At 35.2% G+C, this 23,254-nt stretch overlaps 3 protein-coding genes and 1 pseudogene across 4 annotated transcripts; 3 read left to right on the top strand and 1 right to left on the bottom strand.

The window, feature by feature from the left end:
- Positions 1-1,047: 1,047 nt before the first annotated feature.
- LOC144563767 (transcription factor bHLH19-like) lies at positions 1,048-4,071 on the top strand. Its single transcript, XM_078313228.1, has 5 exons — positions 1,048-1,206; positions 1,768-1,837; positions 1,923-2,492; positions 2,576-2,974; positions 3,244-4,071. The coding sequence occupies exons 2-5, from the start codon at positions 1,811-1,813 to the stop codon at positions 3,316-3,318; spliced, it is 1,071 nt and encodes a 356-aa protein (XP_078169354.1). The 5' UTR covers positions 1,048-1,206; positions 1,768-1,810; the 3' UTR covers positions 3,319-4,071.
- Positions 4,072-7,274: 3,203 nt separating this feature from the next.
- On the top strand, positions 7,275-11,333 carry LOC144563680 (putative receptor-like protein kinase At3g17420). Its single transcript, XM_078313160.1, has 7 exons — positions 7,275-7,936; positions 8,179-8,283; positions 8,586-8,708; positions 9,285-9,455; positions 10,041-10,170; positions 10,362-10,571; positions 10,775-11,333. Exons 1-7 carry the CDS (start codon positions 7,350-7,352, stop codon positions 10,898-10,900), a joined length of 1,452 nt encoding a protein of 483 aa, XP_078169286.1. The 5' UTR covers positions 7,275-7,349; the 3' UTR covers positions 10,901-11,333.
- Positions 11,334-11,701: 368 nt separating this feature from the next.
- On the top strand, positions 11,702-13,728 carry PPR2 (Tetratricopeptide repeat (TPR)-like superfamily protein). Its single transcript, XM_078313149.1, has one exon. The coding sequence runs from the start codon at positions 11,779-11,781 to the stop codon at positions 13,603-13,605; it is 1,827 nt and encodes a 608-aa protein (XP_078169275.1). The 5' UTR covers positions 11,702-11,778; the 3' UTR covers positions 13,606-13,728.
- A 136-nt stretch (positions 13,729-13,864) lies between these two features.
- LOC144575085 (ABC transporter G family member 41-like) lies at positions 13,865-22,530 on the bottom strand (annotated as a pseudogene). Its single transcript, XR_013518361.1, has 22 exons — positions 22,503-22,530; positions 20,415-20,512; positions 20,136-20,225; positions 19,979-20,032; positions 19,541-19,701; positions 19,364-19,440; positions 19,165-19,218; positions 18,971-19,061; positions 18,531-18,832; positions 17,762-18,357; positions 17,441-17,578; positions 17,130-17,308; positions 16,828-16,935; positions 16,647-16,720; positions 16,192-16,524; positions 15,789-16,079; positions 15,612-15,695; positions 15,393-15,526; positions 15,071-15,298; positions 14,788-14,959; positions 14,405-14,659; positions 13,865-14,313 (listed from the first exon to the last, which is right to left on the bottom strand). The product of XR_013518361.1 is annotated as an ABC transporter G family member 41-like (transcript).
- Between the last annotated feature and the right edge of the window lie 724 nt (positions 22,531-23,254).

Genomic DNA, 23,254 nt, shown 5'->3' with positions numbered 1-23,254 from the left:
AGAGATTTTAGAATATTGTTCACTAGATTCGGGATTGTAACATATTTATTTTCATATACATAGGAGGCGATCAAATTAAGAGTCAGTGAGTAGGATATTTAATAAATCAGACACTAATTATAATTATAATATTTACAAAATTTGAAGTATGAAAATATATATTATATTAATATTGATTCGCTATGGCTTGTAATTAATTAATTAATTAATGTCGAAAATGAAAGTACTAATTATATATAGTATCATTTAGATTTAGATGGTTGGGAACTAATTAATTAATTGGATGGATCATTAATTACGTACAGTTGTAAATTAAAAAGGAAAATGAATTAAAGTAAAAAAAAGGCTGTCTTAATTATGTGAATGAACACATTGAAGGAGATTAATGAAGGTAGGGATCTTAATTATATAGAAAGAATTAATGAGAGTTAAGTTGCAATTAATTAATGTCTATTGCCAATTTGCCGTGTGCCTTAAAAGTCTAGCTAGCTACAGCAAAGCAACTATATATAGTTATATACTCTGTCTCTGTCTCTGTCTGTATATAGTAATAGTAGTGGTGGGCATACACCATAACACCAATAACACCAATAACACCATAACACCATAACACCATTACACCATTACACCAACCTGATGTATTTTTTTATTCACATTAATTAATTAATTTTGCATATGGTGGTGCAAATGATTGCATTGGGGGTATTTCAAAAGGTGAAACAATAATTAATGGCAATGAAAAGGAATTAAAGTTGAATAAGATATATAGGAAATTAATTAAGTTGGGAACTTGGGAATTGGGATGATGTTGATATATTATTTTGGGCTGTGTTTTGGGGGGGCTTTGAGATTCGTGCCAAGTTAAAAAAGAACGGTCCAGATTTAGTAATTGTAAAAGATTCCCTTATCAGGTATTGGAGAGAGGGGACTTCGATTAGGGCTTTGAGAGATGAGAGATGAGAGAGGAGAGAGGAGAGATGAGAGACGATTCAGACGAGAGAGCGCGCCTCCAAATAACGCGGCCGAGTCAAAGTTCACACCAAATAACCTCTCCCTCTCTCTCTCTCTCTCTCTCTCTCTCACAGAAACACAACGAGAGATGCTAGTCGTACCTCTCCTGCTTTAGTGCTTTTTTTGTGCAAAGGAAAGGAAAAATCAAAAATCTGTTTCTCGCATCCCATCTCTTCCAATACACCACCAATTAAGGTTCTTCCTCTCTCTCTCTCTCTCTCTCTCTCTCCTATCTTTTCAAAAGTTAATGTTACAATTTGCAATCTACTATTGAATATTGATAAATGAAAAGCATGCATGCATGCATGACTTAATTAGAACTGCATTGCATATTTGCATTGATTCATCATAACTGAAAACCATGTCTTAATTAATTAATTAATTGGGTCTACCAATGATGGAATTCTCCTTAATCTTTTTCCAGTACCTAGCTTCATTTTCCAACGAAAATCACAAAATTAAATTGGCGACCGAGTGAGTGAGTAGATCTGATCTCGTTATTTTCTTATTTTCATGGTGTTTTGTGAAAGGGTAAACCAACCGGATGGGATCATGCGAGAAAGGGTCTCAAATATTCCATTGGGCCTTGCTGGGCCTATTTCTAGGCCCATTCTGCAATTTACTATTTTCTTTTCTTACCTCACACACTTGTAATCAACTTAATTATTCACATAAAAAAAATAAATAAATAAACTTAATTATTGCCTCCACTATTTATATCAATTATTCAATTCTCAACTTTTCTCATATTTCCAGCCAAGCCAAATTTCTCCTCACATCACAAAAGGGATTTTCTCTCATGGCTGCACACTTGTTCTCTGATTTGGTAAGAACTAATCAATAATATTGCAACATCTCTCATCTCATTCTTGTCTATATATTTCTCTCCTTAATTAAATATATATGTGCAGCAAATAGAAGAACCCAGTTTGTTTCCTCAATGGGAAGGCGATTGTTTCAACCTATTCACACAGGAAGAAATAGCAGTTGCTTTCGGCCAAAACCAAAACCAAGAATTGCATAAATCAAGCTCTTGCAAGAGCAATATCAAGATTGAAAATGTAGCTGAGAGGCCTAAAAAGATGGCCAAGACAACCAGCTGGGAGTCTAAGTCTGGTGTCACTGAGAAAAGTTCTTTGCCGACAATCTTATCTTTTGGGGCTGGGATGGGGCCACCCGGCTTCACAACAAAGGGTAGTGCAGGGTTTTATGGGGGTGTTGCTGCAGGTGTGAACCAGCCCAAAGGCAAAGAGGAGGTGGAAATGGCATTGCCATTGCCATTGCCTGGTAATAACAACAAGAGGGGATATGATGCAATTGCAATGGTGGGACCGGGACCGGGAGGAGAAGGAACAAGAAAGGGTACTGGTAACCAAACCGGGAGTAGTAACAAGGAGCATGTAATGGCAGAGAGAAAGAGGAGGGAAAGATTGTGCCAGACGTTCATTGCCTTGTCTAAGATTGTTCCTGGCCTCAAAAAGGTTTCTTTTCTTATAATCTTATCTTTCACTTGCATCTCAACCAATGATTTCAAACATCTGATTAAATGAATCCTTTTGTGTAGATGGATAAGGCAACGGTACTAGGAGGTGCAATCAAATACCTAACACATCTGCAAGGCAAAGTGCGAGATCTAGAGGCGCAATCTGCAAAGCAAAGTACTGTTGAATCAGCCGTCATAGTAAAGAAATCTCACCTTTTGTCAGACAACAGAGATGACAATGCAGACAACAACTCGTCTTGCACAGAGAATTTCCACAACCAGGGGATCATATCAGATGCTTTGCCAGAAATCGAGGCAAAGATGACAGAACGAACGGTTCTGATTAAGATCCACTGTAAAAACCGTAAAGGAGCTTTGGTGAAGGTCTTGACTGAGATAGAGGCGCTTGGTCTTAGTGTTACCAGCACAAATGTGATGCCATTTGCCGGCTCATCTCTTGATATCACAACTACGGCTCAGGTACAAATTAAGGACTAGTTTGTCTTTATTGATAGGTAATCACATATTATTGCTTTTTTGAAAAATACATTTGCTACCGAGGCGAACAAAATACATAAACAACTCTATACCAGACAAAAAACAAATATTATTAACAAAGTCTTACATCATTGTACGGGCGGATATGCAGAGCTTTTGTTGTTTATGATCAGCTGTAGAGTTGGGTAAGTTGATATGTAATGTCAATTAGCAGGAGATTAATTAATTAATTGTTGATGTATTTAATGTAGGTTGAGGAGGAGTTTTCAATGAGTGTGAAAGATGTTGTGAAGAAGCTGAACCAGGCTTTCAAGCAATATAATTGATCTGACCAAGTCCATGGAAACTGTTTTAGTATTCTATTTTTCTATAGTTCCCTCCAACTCAAAAGAGTACCATTTTCACTACTTTTTGCTTCTTGTTTGTAACAATTAATTCTTCTTCTGTTCTTCTCTCTCTAACCATTTTTTACATGATTGAGTAATTCAATTATGTTCTCCAGAGAGATTTGAATATCAACACATGCATCCCTCTTTTGTTCTTCTTTCCCTTCAACTTTTTGCATGATTGAGTAATTTAATCATGTTCTGTGGAGAGATTGAACTATATATCAACCCAAGTTATTTCTTCTTTTCTTATTTTTTTTTCTTTTAGGGTTCCTAATGGAGGAGTTTGACGTTTTTTTAGTTTAGTTTAGTTTCTCCCCCTTCCATGTAACCCTTTATTTTTGTTTAATTGTTTCTTTTTATTTGAAGGGATCAAAGTCTTCATAGTTATATATGTTCCCTTTAATTTAGTATTTATCAATGTTCTAAAAAAGGCTTAGAGTGGGGAAACAAAAACAATGGTACTCTTTTTATTTTTATTTTGAGGGACTAATTTTTAGGCTTTGTTTTTAAAATTAATTAGGAGGGAGTTGGTATTTTTATTTAATTTTTTGTTTTTTCCATTTTGAGGGTGCTATGAATAAATACGTGTCATTCCTTTGTTGGATTGTATGAGAATATATGGAGTTCTCTTGTTGTAATTGTAGTGTACAAATAAAATAAAATAAAATGTGACCTTGTTTAATTTTGTTGCATGTGAGATTTAATGTGAATATTAAATGTTCTCTAGATGTCCCCAATCCATTATTGAATTACTAGTCTAGCTTGCTTGGAACGTCAATATTTAATTTTAATTGATCTTGTTTCTTTCATGCAAATTAAAAGGTGGGGCCTATAAAATCATCTTGAAAGGTTGTGCGATTTACTTGTTCAGGTTTATTTGTTCATCGTGTATCCCGACTTGGCCCGATTTTGGCCACTAGTAACAGGGTTAAAATATCTCATTATTTTCATATTCTAATTATGTTTTTATATTTTTATCTTTATTTTTTAAATTTAAATAGTTGATCTGTACTATTCATTATAATTTTTATTTTAAAATATAAATAAAGATCAAATTTTATAATTTTTTAAATTTTTTATTATTTATTTTTAGATAGCTATAAAATTATTATTTTCGGATGGTCAATCTTCTGACAAATTATGATTTTGTACCTATTTAAAAAAACAGTAAAATTTTGCCTTCACGCACATTTTAGTATGCAAATAATGTTTAGTAGTTCGGATCAACTGTTTAGACTTTGAAAATGAAATATAAAATATGAGACATGATTGAGACACAAAGACAACAAAATATTTTAACTCTACTCATATACTAAATATGTATCGTCTTTAGAGGTGTAGACAAATCAGATTCCTATCAGAAAGTGGTATAACCATATCTATATTCACTTTTATTTTTTGGATACGAATCGGATATCTATTTTTTAATACTATTATTTATTAAAAAAATATAAAAATATTATTAAAAAAAATACCAAGTTCATAATATTTATCTTATTATAATAATGAATAACATATTTTCATAATATATATTAAACTATATAATTCGAATAAAAATAATTAAAATTTAATACTATATATGTATCTATATCCACACATATATTCAAATATTGTATATCTGTAGTTAATTTTCGAATATTGATACAGACAGATAAAATCTGATCCATTTGCACCCCGTTGGCCCAGCATATATGTTAATTATTGTAATAATTTACTAATTTAAATTATCTGTAATCTGATGAATATATTACTGTATTAACTATTTTAGGTGTATTGTATGTATACTAGTATCATGTCCGTGAGTTGCAACGGAAATATATTATAAAATGAAGAAGATCAAGAATTTGATTTACAATTTGAATTTCAAACTTTGATGCAAATAAAAAGATTTGATAATTAAAAAAAAAAAAAAAAGACAAATGGCTTGTACAAATATATACATCTCATAGGCAAAAGTCAAAAGGACAAAAAAATATTTAGTTAAAGTGAATTCGTATTAATAAATTAGTTGCTCCATTTTGTGGCACTAATTATAGTTAATATTACTAAAATCCCTCCTCAACATATGTTCTCCATAAATTAACAACGGAAACTAAAAATCTACCTAAACTAGGGTGTTCTTGAGTTCATCAAGCCCTTTGGTGAACTCAAGTCTAAAACCCGTCAAATCGGCTTCAAATGATGAATCCGAACCGTTGAAACCCGCTTACCTTACGAGTGATGCATCTACATGTGAAAATTTTAAACATTCGAATTAATTTCGTATAAAGTTAATCGGTCAAAATTAGAAGGTTAATAAATTAATTTTAACGCATTCATTTTTTGCATGTTTTTTGACCACTTGACTTTATACTGAATTAATTCGAATGTTTAAATTTTCATACGTAGACGCATCACTCATAAGGTGGGCAAATTTCAACGGTTCAGATTCGTCATTTGAAGCCAGTTTGACGGGTTTTAAACTTGAGTTCACCAAGGGGCTTGGTGAACTTAAGAACACCCTAGTTCTACTCAAAAAATAATATTTCATCTTATCAAAATTGAAGAAATAAAATTGTAAGAAGATTCACTATAGCTTAAATTGAGTAATAAATTAATAATTTAATAAGATATCAAATGCTGATAAAACATTTTTAAAAGATGTCAGCATTTGATAATTCTAAAAAATAAATTAATCATCCATCGTGATTTTCTAAATAAGGAATGGGAGATAACTCGAGAGGATAAATAAGGAAATTAATAAATTGATTTTCTCTTCCATATTCAATTTTAATTGTAACAGATAGTGATAGTATGTATGGCGAGTATGATTCTAACTAAATTTAGACTTTTACACATAAAAAATATACGTTTAATCAAAAGAAGACAAATTATTTGATTGAAGGGTTAAAATTAAATTTCAAATTTCATCTTTCAATCATAGTTGTTGGCAGATAAGAACATCTACATGCATAATATAAGAATTAATATATTAATTTCATTAGAAACAATTAATCCAATTAATTTGATTGGCTGTTAATTAAATTAGTTACCGTTAATTGACAACAAAACATATAGCAACTTATTAAGTAACCTTAAGCAATATTTATAAAATTATTCCAAAATGCAAATTCATTACGAAGAACAAATTGATTTTGTAAAATATGTGCGTAATTTGTCTTTGATAGTTACTAAAATAGCTATATTTTTAACAAGGTGGATAAAAAGGTTTGGAAAAAAAAATGTAAAGATGATATGTCTCCAACAGAAGATATATTTATGCATGCGGAGGTTGAAAGCTAATATATATTTTGGTTGTATTTAAAAAAGAAAATTCCAGCTTGAAAGACTCTTTGCAACAGCCAGCCAACCAAGCGACACACCCAACACACCACACGCACACATGACACATTGACACATTGACACACCCTCTCTCTCTCTCTCTCTCTCTGTGCTTCGCTTTTACTCTACTGTGAGAGGAGAAGACAGAAGAGAGGAGAGCACTAGCTAGAGATTAGAGAAGAGAAGCATCTCTTTCTCTTTCTCTGTTGAGTGCTGATAGAGGGAGATGAGATAAGTAGGACAGAACCGAGACACCTACCATTGACACCTCCCTTTCTCCTCTCTTTCTTCATCCTCTGTCTTATTCTTAACTCTAACTCAACCCCTCATTTTCCCAAATACCAACTCAAATCTCCTCTCTCATCTCCCTCCCTTCCTGAGATCTCTTTTCTCCAGGTATATATTTTTTTATTTTTTATTTTGATGCTCAATTCTTTTCTATTTATTTTGATCTTCAATTCAAAATTCTTTGCTACAAACACAAATGTAGCCAAGGGTTTGAAATGTGTTCCAATTTTGGTTGATCTGGTGACAAATGAAACAAATCTACCTACTTCAACTTTGTGTAGGATATAAGTAATATATATATACATATATATAACTGGAGTGGAGCCGAGGAGAATTGATCTGGGGTTAATTAATTAGCAATGTCATCCAGCAGCTCGAGCCCGACACTGGAAGAGCACCTTAACCGAAAGACAATTGTGTTGGGGCTTCAGCTGTGGACTGTTATCGGCATCGCTGTTGGCATCTCTATCTTCACAGTGCTGCTGGTGCTGGCAGCCTGCATCTCCCTGCGGCACCGGCACCAACGCCACCGCTCCGCTTCCAAGCACCGGTGGGCCTCCACCCTTCCCCTCACCCAGATACCCACCATCTCTAAGGAGATCAAGGAGGTAACCTCCAACTACCTCTTCGAGCCCTCAATTGATGATATCAATGAACATATTAATGAATCTGAAACTGCAAAAATCGAGCTTGGTACTGGCCGATCAGACTCGTACCGCTACATGATGGCGGATTCTGCTGTACATGACATCACTCCTCCTTTGGCGGGTTTGCCGGAGTTCTCTTACCTAGGTTGGGGCCACTGGTTCACTTTAAGAGACTTGGAATTGGCAACAAATCGCTTCACCAAGGAGAATATAATAGGAGAAGGTGGTTATGGAATTGTTTATAGAGGTCAATTAGTCAATGGTGAGCCTGTTGCTGTCAAAAAGCTGCTTAACAATTTGTAAGTCTTAGTTGTAGTTTTAACTTCGACAAAACTTCAGAATTATTTCATTAATGCTCCCTAAATTAGAAAAAAGAAAAAAATTTATATCTAGACAATAGCGTACAAATGCACAATATATTTATATTTGTAGAGTATGTATGTTATTTTTCAATATTAGGTTTTATATATAATATTTTTAGGATTTGTTTGGCATAAATACAATTTCCTTGATTATGTTGTCTAATATTGTTAATTTGTAGGGGGCAAGCTGAGAAAGAATTTAGAGTAGAGGTGGAAGCAATAGGTCATGTGCGTCACAAAAATTTAGTGCGACTCCTTGGGTACTGTGTTGAGGGTACTCAAAGGTGAACCATTTTTTTTTATTAAATTCTTTTGGTCCCTTTTTGCTGCTCAATTACTCATTTGAGCCAGGGGAACATTTACAAGAATACAAAATAAGTAGAATACTGGTAAATGCTGGTTTCTACATGATTGCGAAATTTTGTCTTATGCTTTCCTTGGCATTGAGGGTAGACTGTAAATTATCAGATTAAACATTCTTCTCAAGTTAAAATTGGTGAACAAGGAGGAGTCTTTTGTTAATTTTTAATTAAGATGGAAGCTGCATGCAAATTCATCTGATATTTTGTTTTATAAATTAAATCAGGATGCTAGTGTACGAGTATGTGAACAATGGGAACCTAGAACAATGGCTTCATGGTGCAATGCAACACAGGGGTTCTCTCACTTGGGAGGCCCGAATCAGTATTCTTCTAGGCACTGCAAAAGCGTAAGTTTATGACATTTTTTTTTCCCAAATTTCACCAAATATTTTTTTTTTTTGCAAATAATACCAATTTTTTTCATCCACCATTAACACTGGACATTGCTTTTCAGTAGATTATAAATGGCAACTTTCTGTAAAAAAAGTTTGAAAAACTATTTTTATAATTGCCCAAAATGAAATCTTTAAACTTAAGAGCACTAGAAATCCATCTACACGGTTATACCTCAGTGCAACTTGATTGAAGTTAGCTAATCTGTGGTAAGCTGTTTGCGGAAAAAGATTTATATCATTCAGATTTGGTGAAAATATACTTAATTTGTGTACGTAGATGCTTGGTGACATCATAGATAAGTATATTTATATCAGAACACGTGTTGTCATTTTCCCCGTACCCAAATACCATAAAATACAAGGCATTGTTGGCAAATTGCAAATCTATTTCATTCATTATTTTTCTTACCGTTCAAGTTTTTACTACTTATCAGCAGGTTTTAATGTGCTTCTTTTTGCTTAATTGTAGTATATTATTTAGTGATATATGTTTTTTTACATTTCATATTTTTCAATCATGTGGGACAGACTTGCATATTTGCACGAGGCAATTGAGCCGAAAGTGGTGCATCGTGACATAAAGTCGAGCAATATACTAATCGATGATGATTTTGATGCGAAGGTGTCAGACTTTGGCCTAGCCAAGCTTCTAGGTGCTGGCAAAAGCCATGTTAATACAAGGGTTATGGGTACTTTTGGGTAGTTATTCTCTTCATTATCTAGTTCAATGAGTTCTTTTATGTTCTCTTTTTTCAAATTCACATTATTTTACTAGGTTTTGCCTCAATTGATATTTCTCATGTTCGCTGCTGAGAAAAAAAAAATCCAAACAAATTGTAGTAAAGCTAAACTCGGCTTAAACTCATCTAATGTTTAGACCTCAAAAATTGTCAAGTCGGTTTCAAACTACAAATTCGAACTGTTGATCCTGATCTATGATGTCACCAATCATCTACGTACACAATTTTAAATTTTGGATAGGAGTTCAGGATGTTAAATATAGATTATTTTGGTGGTGTTTATTTTATCAACAATTTTCGACCTCTTGATCTTTTTTTGAAGTGTCGACCTCTTGGTTTTATATAAAATACTCGAAGGATTGCCAATTTGGAATGTAACTGTTTGGCTCATGAAGTAGATCACAATTAATGATTCAAGTTCATTCTTTGAGGCTGACTTGATGGTTTTTGAAGTTAAACTCACTGAATTGTTGACCGTCAGCTTATATTAACCTTTAACAAATTAAATTACTTAATTATCTATTGAATTGATTTACTGGCACAGTTACGTTGCACCGGAGTATGCAAACACAGGACTGTTAAATGAAAAGAGTGATGTATACAGTTTTGGAGTTGTTTTCCTTGAGGCAATTACAGGGCGGGACCCAGTTGACTATGGTCGATCTCCAAATGAGGTACCAATTTTGGCCCTTCCCAAAGCACCACAAGTGGAAAATTAGTTTTTCATTTTTTATCATCATAGACCAAAAGCTCATCATATACATTGTACCTTTGCCTCAAGATACTTTTCTCGAGGATTTTACCATTTTGACCCTGCCAAGTATATGTAAAAGGAATGCATTAACCGAGGAATGGCAACCTGTAGGTAAACCTTGTAGACTGGCTGAAGATGATGGTGGCAAACCGGCGATCAGAAGAAGTGGTGGACCCCACCATTGAGGCGAGGCCCAGTACAAGGGAGCTAAAAAAGGCCCTGCTTGTCGCTCTGAGATGCGTTGACCCAGATTCTAACAAGCGGCCCCGCATGGGCCAGGTTGTACGCATGTTAGAGCCTGATGGGCCCAACCTACATGAGGTTCCCATTTTTGTGTTATATATATATATATATATATATATATTATTTTGTTTTGAATGCTTGCTAGATTAGATGGAGCTACCCTAACAAAGTGTGGCCCAGTGATGTTTAAGCCTCATTAAGTTTAAATGGTCTCTAACCTGACTTAATTTGTCATATTTACTTATTATTTTTATTTAATTTTTGTTTGGGGGGACTTGTAGGACCGAAGGCATAGGCGGCATCGAGCTGAGACGGCAGGACCTGAGGCGCAGAGAGAGAACTCTGACACCGATACAAGTGATAATCCTGATTCGAAGCCTATCCGCACTAGGAACAGTCGGCGATGATACATGAGATATGATAACTCAATCAACTCATTTGTGACTTGTTTAATTTGTTCGTAAACAGTTAGATGCTCGAATATATATTAGGTTTTGCAAAAAAAAAAAAAAAAAAAGCAGGAAAATGAGTGATCAGGAGAATCCTGATATCTGGATTTTTTTGGTTCTTGTGGGGATTTTTTGTTTTTTTTTTGTATCATTGTTGGAATGTGATATATATATAATATGTTTCAAGGTATTTAGGGTTGGGGAATTAGTAATAGATATGGTGTATGGTGTGATTAAAGAGCTTGACGAATTAGTGTGCATATTTTTGTTGGGTAATTAATTTGTTGTGTTTTTTTGGTGGCATTGGAATGTGTGGTGTAGGTCTGGGTAACATGAGATCTGAGGCATGAACAATAATTAGAGTTGTTACAATATTGATTGTATAAAGATCTATTTATGTACTATACATCCCAATTCTTTGGCATCGGAATATTATTCTGAATGATATTTGTATAGGTTAAAATGTTATTTGCCAAACATGAATTTGCTTATATATATATATATATTTTAGTACTCTTCGGTTATTGTAATAAAATTTAAGAAAAAGAAAAATGTAAGAGGAAGGAAAAGAATAAGGTGATCCTTGTTTCTTGTTTCTGTGCACCAAATTTGTTTGGAGGAAACGGTGGCAAGATGGGAATTTGGAAAGTTTGAGGTGATAAGTAAAAGATTTGGGTCCTTGTTTGTAATTATCCATAGCCCATAGCCCATAGGGAAGGGATTCAGGCATTCAGCTCTCACTTTCACTCGCCCATTCCTTCGCCTCTTCTCTTCTCTTCGCCTCTTCTCTTCTCTTCTCTTCTCTTCTCTTGAGAGACTGAGACTGAGACTGAGAGATGGCGTGTGCATTGTCTCTCGCTCCCTTCTCTTCCCCTTCACCTTCAACTTTACCTTCCCAATCCCAATTCCAACCATGGGGTTTTCCTTCTCCTTCTTCTTCTCCGTCTCCGTCTTCGTGTCGTAGAGGCGTCTGTCTTGTCTCCTGCTCCTTTCCCCAATCCCAATCCCAATCCCAATCCCAATCCCAATCCCAATCCCAATCCCAATCCCGTTCCCAATATTCCCATAATTCCCAATCCCGTTCCCATAATTCCCATAATTCCCAATCCCGTTCGCAATATTCCCATAATTCCCATAATTCCCAATCCCGTTCCAAATCTCAACCCCGACGATTTCCCAACAAATCTGGACCTGGAAATTATGGGAAATCACCACCACCACGGTCTCCAACTAAAACTAATTTCCCCATCATCACTACTCCCAAACCCAAAGACAACAAGGAGAAGCAGCAGGAGGACAAGGAGAGAAGGCGCCACTGGAAGGCCGGTGAGTTTCCTGCTTTGTCCCTCTCAGAAATTGGGTCCCATGGGAATATTAATAGGAATAGCAGCAGGAATAGCAGCAGGAATAGCACTACCAGTGCCATTAATGTTAGAACTCCCATAAAAAACATCAAGAAGAAACTGGAGCAGCGGGAGAATGCCAAGGCCTGGGTTTGCACTGTCACTGAGGCCCTCTCTGATTCCATCCGCCTCAAGGACTGCCCCCGAGCTCTCCATGTCTTTCGCCTACTCCGAGAACAGCCCTTCTATGAACCAAGGGAAGGCACTTACATGAAACTCTTCCTATTGCTTGGCAAATCTGGCCATCCCGATTGGGCACACCAACTGTTCGACGAAATGCTTCAGGAAGGCTTGCAACCTACTCCCGCTCTGTATACCGCACTGCTCGCTGGTTACTGCAGAAACAACCTCATCGATGAGGCGTTTCAAGTGCTTCAGACTATGAAAACCTTGCCTCTCTGCCAACCCGACGTCTATACCTACAGCACCCTCCTCAAAGCATGTGTCGACGCTCCCCGTTTTGACTTGGTTGATGCCATTTATCAAGAGATGGCTGAGCGTTCCATCACCCCAAACACTGTTACTCAGAACACAGTACTCAGTGGCTACGGTAAAGCCGGTAAGTTTGATGAGATGGAGAGGATTCTGGCAGGTATGCTTGAAAATCCCAATTGCAAACCGGATGTGTGGACTATGAACATAATACTGAGTCTATTTGGCAACATGGGTCAACTCGATAGTATGGAGAAGTGGTACGAGAAGTTCAGAAATTACGGTATTGAGCCAGAGACACGCACCTTTAACATATTAATTGGTGCTTACGGGAAAAAGAAACTGTATGATAAAATGTCGGCTGTGATGGAGTATATGCGAAAGCTAAACGTGCCATGGACTAGCTCTACGTATAACAATATAATAGAGGCATTTGCAGATGTTGGGGATGCAAAGAACATGGAGTATTCCTTCAATCAGATGCGAGGCGAGGGGATGAAGCCTGATACCAAGACCTTTTGTTGCTTGATTAACGGGTATAGCAATGCGGGTTTGTTTCCCAAGGTTGTTAGCACCATTCAATTTGCTGAGAAAAATGAAGTACGTGCAAATACGGCATTTCACAATGCGGTTATGTCAGCGTGTGCAAAGGCTGGTGATTTGTTGGAGATGGAAAGGGTCTTTAACCGTATGAAAGAGAGGGGTTGGGTTCCTGATAAGGAGACTTATACGATTTTAATAGAGGCTTATAGGAAAGAAGGGATGAATGATAAGATCTTTGATTTGGAGCAGTCTGATCTAAGTCATTTTGCCGCTGTGCCCAGTTGAGTTGCATATAATTAAGTCTTAATTTAGTTTGTTTTCATTTTAGAGTTTTTGTTGTTTGCTTATTTGAACTAGCTACTCAATGCCATTAACTCCTCATTCTTTATTTATTTTTCTTACATGATCTACTGGCAATATCAACATGTTCCTGAGTTAAAAGAACCTCATCTAAAGTTTATTTATGAGCCTCGTCAATAAATGAAAGTTCTATCCATGGAAACAACCAAAAATCTTGAAAAGAACTTGGCAACAAAAAAACATAGGGATTTACAGGTTTGATATGTAAATCGGATTTTGTAAATGCAACATATATTATTCTTCCCTTTACTTTCTTCTTTCCTTGAAGCAATGTTTGCAATTATTCTTTAACCTTTACACAATAACAATGTTTAACACTTATTCTTTAACCTTTACACAAAAACAATGTTTGCAATTGAAACTGGGTTATCTTTTTTGGAAATTGATTCTCCCTATGAAATAACCGAAAAGAGTAGCAAAAACTATAGGATAGATCACGAGAAGTACAGCGACAAGCGGTAAATGGTCATGGTAGAACCCGAAATAATCTTCTAGAAATTGCAAAATGGATTTCTCCTCTCCAAAGACGACGATTACTTTGGAGACATCTCCGTACTGCGATGTGAGGAGGGCTTTTAGCATCCATGCCAACGGGCATATGTAGTACATCCAAATCCACCATCCCGGAATTTGCTGCATTCAAAACATTTATGTAATTTCAAGTAACTCATTATATATCTATAATTATTGTCGGTGAATTGAATTGAAAGGATTGGTTTCATACAGGTTGAGGAACAATGAAGCCAGAGAAAAGAATGAGGAGTTGGTAGAAAACAGATGTAAGAATGGTGGCAAGCTGAACAGTGGGAGTAATGACAGTGAGCATCATGCCTAGGTAAATCATGTACAGAAGCATGCAGAACATGGTGTAGAAAAACCACATGAATTTCCTGGCATTCCATTCGAAACCAATGGCCGGGTATGCTATGATCATCAACATTACTACCTGGAACAACACGTATGGTATCTCTATTGCAACCTGCAATTAATGACAAATCAAATATATGTATTTAACTAGCTTCAAATGTATTGTGCTAATTAAGTAAACAAAGAAAGTTAGTAGTATTTAATTTGCCGATAAAATTAAATGAAGATCAGGTACCTAACCTGAGCAAAGGAGTAAGCCCAAGGAGAGTACATTCCTGCAAAGTTCTCTCTGTAGACGACTGTGCGTTCGACAGCAACGAAGGGTATCGTTGATGAACAATTAGTGATTCCGTTTAACATTGTTGCACAGTACATGCAGCCCAATATATTGAACAAATCTTGTTCGTTATTTCTAAAAAAAATTGATAACAAAGAAATATTTGGTAAACCAACTATGTCAATAAAATATGAGTTTTGTTATTTTTTCAAGTTGCGGGATATGTAAATGAAATAATTAACTTACATTTTGCCTCCATGTTTCCAAAACAATAGGCCAAGCATGACAGATGATAAGAACATGAACAATATGCGAGCCATGTTGTAGGGAGGGCTTCTCCAATAGGACAGGGATTGCTTCCACAGGCAAGCCTTGAACTGCACCCAGAACTTTTGCGCGTAACGCGTCTTGAATCTGAGATCACTCGACCCTGGCGGAGGCATGCTTAGTTCTTTCACCATAATCTCGTTCTCCCTTCAATATTAATACAATTCAAAATTATAAAACTACATACAATTAAATTTTATCAACACTTAATTTGTTCGAAATTAAGGTAATAAGAACTCACTTGTATAGATCCGATTCCTTGTAAATATGTGCAAAATTTATTCCCATGTGTGCCTCAACAGATGTAGAGCTAACTTCTAGCATCCATGTTGCCGGATTATAGTTATCTCTGATTTTTGGTACCCCAGAAATACCCTGAAAACCTTTTTGTAAGATCAAACACTTGTAATAATTAAGTTATTGGGTTCTATTAAGTTCTACTAGGTATCAAAAAACTTGCCTCAAAATATTCAATAACTTTACACGAATGTCGACCCAGATGCCCTGAATAGATCAATTCTCCACCCCTTTTCATCAAAATTAGGTGAGAGTTTAAGGAAATGGATAGAGTAAATAGTTGAGCCTGCTAGAAGGAAGACGGTGCTTTGGTTTTGAATCAAAGAAATGTAGTATGTACCTTGTCAAAGGCTTCAAATATGTCAATGCTTGGCTGGTGAATGGTACAGACAACAGTTTGACCGGTTTGAGCAACATTTTTAACAGCACCCATGACGATTGCAGCAGCACGGGCGTCTAGACCAGATGTGGGTTCATCCATGAATATTACTGATGGATTAGATACCAACTCCACTGCTATAGTTAACCTTTTCCTTTGTTCGGTTGACAGACCGTTCAACCCTGGTAAGCCGACTAACGCATCTCTTATGGGATCAAGCTCTATTGTTTCAATCACTTCATTTACAAAGTCCTAGATAAATTAACACCAAACAGTAATCACTTCATTTTCTTTTCCTATTACATACAATCAGAAGGAATATATGATTATATAGATGCGATAAAAATAAGCAAAACGAACTCACATGTCTAGTTTTAGCACTGATTTCTGCTGGTAGACGCAACCAAGCTGAATAAGCAACCGATTCCTCCACAGTGATTTGTGGAGAATGAATATCTGTCTGTTCGCAATAACCTGATATTCTTGCAAAGGTTTCCTGCACCTTAGGATATCCACCAATTCGTATCTCTCCTTCGATATAACCTCCTGTTTTTCTTCCTGATAGCACATCCAATAAGGTTGTTTTTCCTGCTCCAGTAACCCCCATTAATGCTGAAAGAACACCTGGTTGAAACGCCCCTGTTATGTTGTGTAACAGTTGGAGTCGTTTCTCTGCATACCCTTGTTCTTTCATTTCCTACATCATAATTTGAATTGCCCATGACTTTGTAGCTTTTAGTGCCTTACCTCTGGAAATCTAATGTATACATCTTTGTATAAAAAGCAAACAATACATGAATTGTTGTATATCAAACTTACTGGAGGAACATCAACATAGTAATTTAAATCCTGAAATGAAACAGTGAGGGGTGTAAAAGGCAACACCATCTTCCCTGCGAAGAACAATTAATATTTTTCGTTAGTTGTAATTTTAAAAGGATAAAGTTAGCAAAAACAAATATTGTTATTCCTAATAGTACTAGATAACATAATCATATACCGGCCTTCTTGGGTTCTTGAGAGCTTGTTGTTGATGAATCCAGAGTCTTATGGCCTTGAAGTTGATGAAGCTTTTCCCGAGATATAATCCCCCTCGAAGCTCCATAAGCTGGGATGGATGATCGATTTGCAAATAATTTAATCCAACTATGAATTTCAACGCTAATTTTGGGGTTGGTAGTGGTACAATCCACTTTGCAAACTGCATGTTACTTAACAATAGTTATGCAGCCGTACGTACGTAGCTAGGTATAAGTAAGGATTGGTTAATTGTTTCTCTTGAACTAACAAAAGTAATCTTACGTCTTTTGAACGTCAAGGCAAGAGTGAACCCGAAGTTGAACAATAGGATGAAACCAATAAGTGCTTGAACAATAGGATGAAACCAATAAGTGCTTGAACAATAGGATGAAACCAATAAGTGCTTGAACAATAGGATGAAACCAATAAGTGCTTGAACAATAGGATGAAACCAATAAGTGCTTGAACAATAGGATGAAACCAATAAGTGCTCCAACTCCTATCCAGTAGTAATATCCAACATATATAGTTCAACCCGCGACTTATCAGCATTTGTGTTCCAGTTGTTACATTTGATGATTAATTGCATCTACTTTGATGAGCGAAACACCAAAAGAAGAGTGCCACCCAGAGTAGAAGCCACCGCAGTTTGCAAGTAGGAAGCAGCAAATCGGAACATAGACATAGACATTGCATGTACAAAGAATAGTAACAGCAAATGACGCAAATACCTGAATTTATTTTATTTGTACAAAGAAAATTAAAACCATAATGAATTTATGGAAAAGGTATTATTATTTTCTTCCCTTTTTTACAATAGTAAAATAAATATAGTAAGGCGGTTGATGCATGCTTATACCATACAAAAGTATGTAAACTAGACAAGAAGAGAAGTAATAGCAAAATGCAATTACCTTGATGCTTCAGGTGTAAATCCAATAAGATAATAAGTAATGGTTGTCCAGACGACCGCTTCTAACAAAGAGACTGGTATTTTGAGGAGAGAAGCAGGTATTGAATAAGCCCAGGCTGGGTAGAAGAAGAGGTCTCTTTGCTTGTAGAAAATTGGCAGTCGGGTTACAGTCATCGCTGGCTCAGGAAAGCCATTCACCATTTGTAAGAGCAAGGCAAAGAAGAGAGAGCCCAAATAGTAATTGGAATGAAGTGTATCAACCCTCATGCGCGTACGTAGAAATACTGTACTAGTGATCAGTGCAAGTAGACCAAGCTAAGTAGATTTGAATATATAAACAAAGGAGTTCCTGCGCATGAGAAGCAGCTCTCTGGCGACGCATGCCTTGAACAACTCCCATTTTGACAGAGAGTAGATGCTGAAGGAAAGAGCATTTTTGTGGCACTGTGACTTGTCATACGGCTTCGCTAGATTGACTGATAAATCCTGTCCAACCTTGTGCGATCTGAATATTTCGATCAGTTCATCCACCGTGACGTACCTGTAACCCTCGTCTGATCGGCTCCAGTACTGCTCTTGATCCTTCTTGGATAGCACCTGATTAATTCCATTTATTGTATGAAAAATATCATGCTTTGACAGACTTGCACAACCAAGTTTGCAGCAATGTGTAAAAGACTGATTGCCAATTTTGAAAGAAACTATGGTATTTGACAGGATTCATGAATGTTTTTTTAGTTTGCAATATATGTAATTTGTAAAATTAATACCTCTTGTAGGAAATCTGCAGCTCCTTTCCTCTCAGGGCATTTAAATCCACATTCCTCGAAGAAGTTCAAAATTTCATCTCTGGGTCCGTCATACACGATTTTCCCCTCAGCCATCAATATGATATCATCAAAGAGATTGTAAGTTTCGGGTGCTGGTTGGAGAAGCGAAACAACAACAGTAGACTCTGCTATGTGGGCCAGCTGCTGAAGGCACGAGACTATTTGGAAAGTTGTGGAGCTGTCTAATCCGGTTGATATTTCATCCATAAATAGAGCTTTTGAAGGTCCAATTATCATCTCTCCTGGTAAATAATAATATGTATACTTTCATTTAATAAACATACATGCTGGTGTAGTGAGGACATCAACCAATCAAACACCTAAAACACAACTGAAACAAAGATATAAAAATGAAGAATGGGAAACATTTGATAGATAACCTGTAGTTAGTCGTTTCTTCTCGCCACCGGAGATGCCTCTTCTCATGGCATCACCAACTATTGTATCAGCGCATATGTCTAGCCCCATTATCTGCTTATAAGTAATATATTTAAAAATAATATGGATTTTATATTATGTTAGAGCTATTTTGTTTTTTTTGTTATCTAGTTTTCTTTTAACATGAGTTTATTACCTTCATGATATAGTATGTCTGTAAACTTCTTTCTAACCCCTCCAAAGATATGGCCTGTATCAGAAGTTCCATTACTCCATGTATTATTAGGAAATTGAAAATAATACTTTTGAAGTTATTCTTTTTTTTTTCTCACTATTTCCTTTTGATTTAATTCTAAAACCAAAAATGGCAAGTAATTTTATTTTATTTTTTTTACCTTCATGTAAGCATCTACATCGGGGTCAGGAGTAATTCCTTGTTCCTTCTCCCTCCTTATTACTTCTTTCATAATCTCTGTAAATTTTTGTTTGCAGAGGAAAATGATAGACTCGCTCTTATTGTCAAAAAAATAAAATCATAATATACGAGTTAGGAGATGGATTTGTGCAATTACCTGCTCGGCTACCAACTCCTTGAAACCTTGCAGAGAAGTCCAAAATCTCTCTTACCGTCATTTCAGGAATATGGAGGTCGTGTTGGCTAATATATGTTGATGTTTTCTCTGGTACAAACTCATCTAATCTGTTATCCATTATAGCTAATTATCCCGTTTACCTACACAAATAAAGTCTGTTTTATTCTAAAAAATTTATGCTATGTAATTTAATTTGGCCCCTTTTGAATATTATTTAGATGTTGAACAGGAGATAGAGCCATTTGGTTTCTACTTGATGCCGAAAGCAGGACAGTCTAGTCACTATTGATTTAGCCTTGGTTAAAAGTTAAAACTTAAATTCATGCATGTCGACAAATGGTGGTGTGGCCGGGGCTATTAGCTAGCAAAAATTAAGAACGTTAATTGAAAGTTTGCAAGCTACAAGGATGTAGGAACCTTAAGAGATTTGTCTAGCATTCCAGATCGAGAGGTCCAAGCAAGAGGGTGAGCCTATATAGTTTTTTGTCAATTACTAACTAATTGCTCAAAAATTATATAATTAAATTCAAGTCCTTTGAAATAGGGAAAATTGGTATTAAATGAATTAATTAACTTGCCTGGCCGGCTTGATAACTCCATTGATATCTTTCAAAATGCGAACTGTTGCTTGTCGACAGTTCAATCCAGGCAGTCTTGCAACACCCTATATATATACACACACAGAATTCAAACGGGATATATGATTTGTGTGCCAAAATAGGACAGCACTCCTCATATGCATGTGTATCAAACTGGTATGGTGATTTGAACCTGAATCTGAACCTGAACCTATCGGTACATAGGCCAAGATACTTTAATTAAGATCAGTAGAAAATATGCCTAGCGTACGTACTGAGATTGTGCTCATGAGAGAGTTCCATAATGTGGGCAAAGGCTTCCCTTGCACCACCTGGCACTCAGCTTCCACACAGAGATTCTGGTACCTCACCTCTATTTACTCTGTCAATGACCATTAATTAGTTTCAGTTTGACTGCCTCATTGTATTTTGATTATAAGAAACAACAAGCCTAAATAACATTTATTATGCATAGAGAGGTCTTCAAAATTCCAGTGGGACAATATATAATTAATTTAATGTGTCTAATAGGTGACAGTTTTATATGTTGAAATATAAAGTATAAAGTCAACTTCTTCTTCTTTTTATAGAAGTGAGGGAAAAAGCTGAGAATGGTTTTGGTACTAAACAGCTTCTACCAATCCAGGATTGCTGTTGTACCGCAAAAGCGATAATTTTATAACAAAATTAAGCTAATCTTCCAGATGGAGCATCTGGATTAATTCTGCAAGTTGGTTCATATATAACATAAAATAGAGTCGAACCTTTTTTTTTAGTTCTTGCCATGTATGTATGTGTGTGTATATATCCAGCTAGCTCACTTATCTCTGGATTGTTAATTTCAGGATCGAACTATACATTATATCTCCAATAATACAGGTTAACATAGACTAGTCAGAACTCAGAAGAGGTCCGGTATATATATCAGATCTAAATTAAGTTCAGGTTGTTTAATTTCATATTGTTTTTATTTTTTTATGAAGAGGAGGAGGCGAAGATCGAGTCTATTAAAAATTATATAATAAAAGAAGGGGGAATTTTATGGATATTTTTTAAAACCCTCAAAAATATTATGTATATCTGATCCTTCTAAAATTCTTAATATCGGTATTTATCTTTCTAAATTTTAATCCGGTCCGTTAATATATTATGAATTTTACAAAAGGGAATACGTAATTTTGAGGTTATTTGAGGGATTAATGCAATGAAAAATTAAAAATTCATAATACTTTTTTCAAAAAAATAAATAAATCATAATACTAAGAACAATTAACCGCTCTAATTATAATATTCTTATTATGCAATTATCAAACTCATAATTAGAAAATAAGAAAGAAAAATAGTTATTGACTGAAACAACAAAAAAGGGTTAGTGAAATGAATTATTTTATAAAAAATCATCAACAAAACACCAAACGACAGAAATAAATATACAGACTAATTGAAGTACGTTGTATCAAAATACAAAATTCTTAAATCAATACGAATTCCAACACTATAGGTGAATTTAGTCTTTACAAGTAATATACCACCGATTAGTTGATACAATAATGCTTGTTTTAGTAACGTTTCCTGCCGAAATTTTTATAAATACTCAAAATTAATAACAAATTACGGATTCTAACATGTTTTTTAAGAAATTTCGAAAACTAGCCAACCCGGTGCTCCAATAACCGGAAATAGCTATCCTTTCCGGTGCCCCAGATCCCGGACCGTTTGAAAGTTAATTCATTTCGTCTACCATGCTACAAAATTAATTTAAAGTTAATTTATTGTTTTCAAAAATTTTAAACTAATCTAAACCGTTTTGGAACTTTCTAAATTATTCTATACTATTTTAGAACTTTCTAAATTATCCGGGCACCATCTTAAAACTTTCTAAATTATTCTACACTATTTTACAACTTCCTAAATTATTTTTCATTTTAGAATTTTACAAATTACTCTAAACTATTTTAAAACTTTCTAATTTATTCGGGCATCATTTTAAAATTTTCTAAATTATTCTACACTATTTTCGAACGTTCTAAATTATTTTTCACCATTTTGGAATTTTACAAATTACTCTAAACCATTTTGAAACTTTTCTAAATTATTCTACACTATTTTGGAAGTTTCTAAATTATTCGGGCACCACTTTAAAATTTTCAAAATTATTCTACACTATTTTGGAACTTCCTAAATTATTATACACTATTTTCCAACTTTTCTAAATTATTCGGGCTACTTTTTTAAAATTTTCTAAACTGGACTAAACCATTTCAAAATAATCAAAACAATATTCCAAATAATATTCAAAATAAATATTCCAAATAAATTTCAAATAATATTTCAAATAATTATAAGAATAGTTTCAATTTCACTTCTCGGTACAGAGACATGCATTGGCATATTAGACATGTATTTTTGTTATTTCCAAATAATATTCCAAATAATTATTTCAAATATATTCCAAATAATATTCCAAATAATTTTCCAAACAATCTTAAACAATATTCCAAATAATTCTAAACAATCTAAACAATATTTCAAATAACTCTAAACAATCTAATCAATATTCTAAACTATTATAATCAATATTATAAACTATTTTAATATTCTTTAAATAAATAAAAAACCTGATACAAAGCTCCTCTTTCTCTTCTTCTCGCAGCCACTGCCTCTGCGTCTGCCTTCTCTTCTTCTCGCAGCAAAGGAAATAAATCTGCTGTGATTCTAACCCACAATGACACCCCCCCCCGCGCCCAAATGCAGCCATGGGTCTACAGTGCTTCTGCCACGCATCCACGCCCCAATAAACCGGTTAACCAAAAAACAAACTTTCCGGTACACCACTAACCGGACCAATAAACCGGTTAACCAATAACCGGACTCCAATGGAATTTCCGGTTACCCGTTAACCGGGCTATTTCAAACGGTCCGGGATCTGGGGCACCGGAAAGGATAGCTATTTCCGGTTATTGGAGCACCGGGTTGGCTAGTTTTTGAAATTTCTTAAAAAACATGTTAGAATCCGTAATTTGTTATTAATTTTGGGTATTTATAAAAATTTCGACGTTTCCTGTGTGATGAGTTATTACTAGATCAATTAAAAATAATGTTATCAGAATCGGAC

This window comes from Carex rostrata, chromosome 1 (genome assembly GCF_964058835.1).
Source record: "Carex rostrata chromosome 1, lpCarRost1.2, whole genome shotgun sequence".
In the NCBI taxonomy this organism is placed as follows: Eukaryota; Viridiplantae; Streptophyta; class Magnoliopsida; order Poales; family Cyperaceae; genus Carex; species Carex rostrata.
Note: the sequence above shows the minus strand (reverse complement) of the source record. Positions and strands in the feature narration are given on the sequence as shown.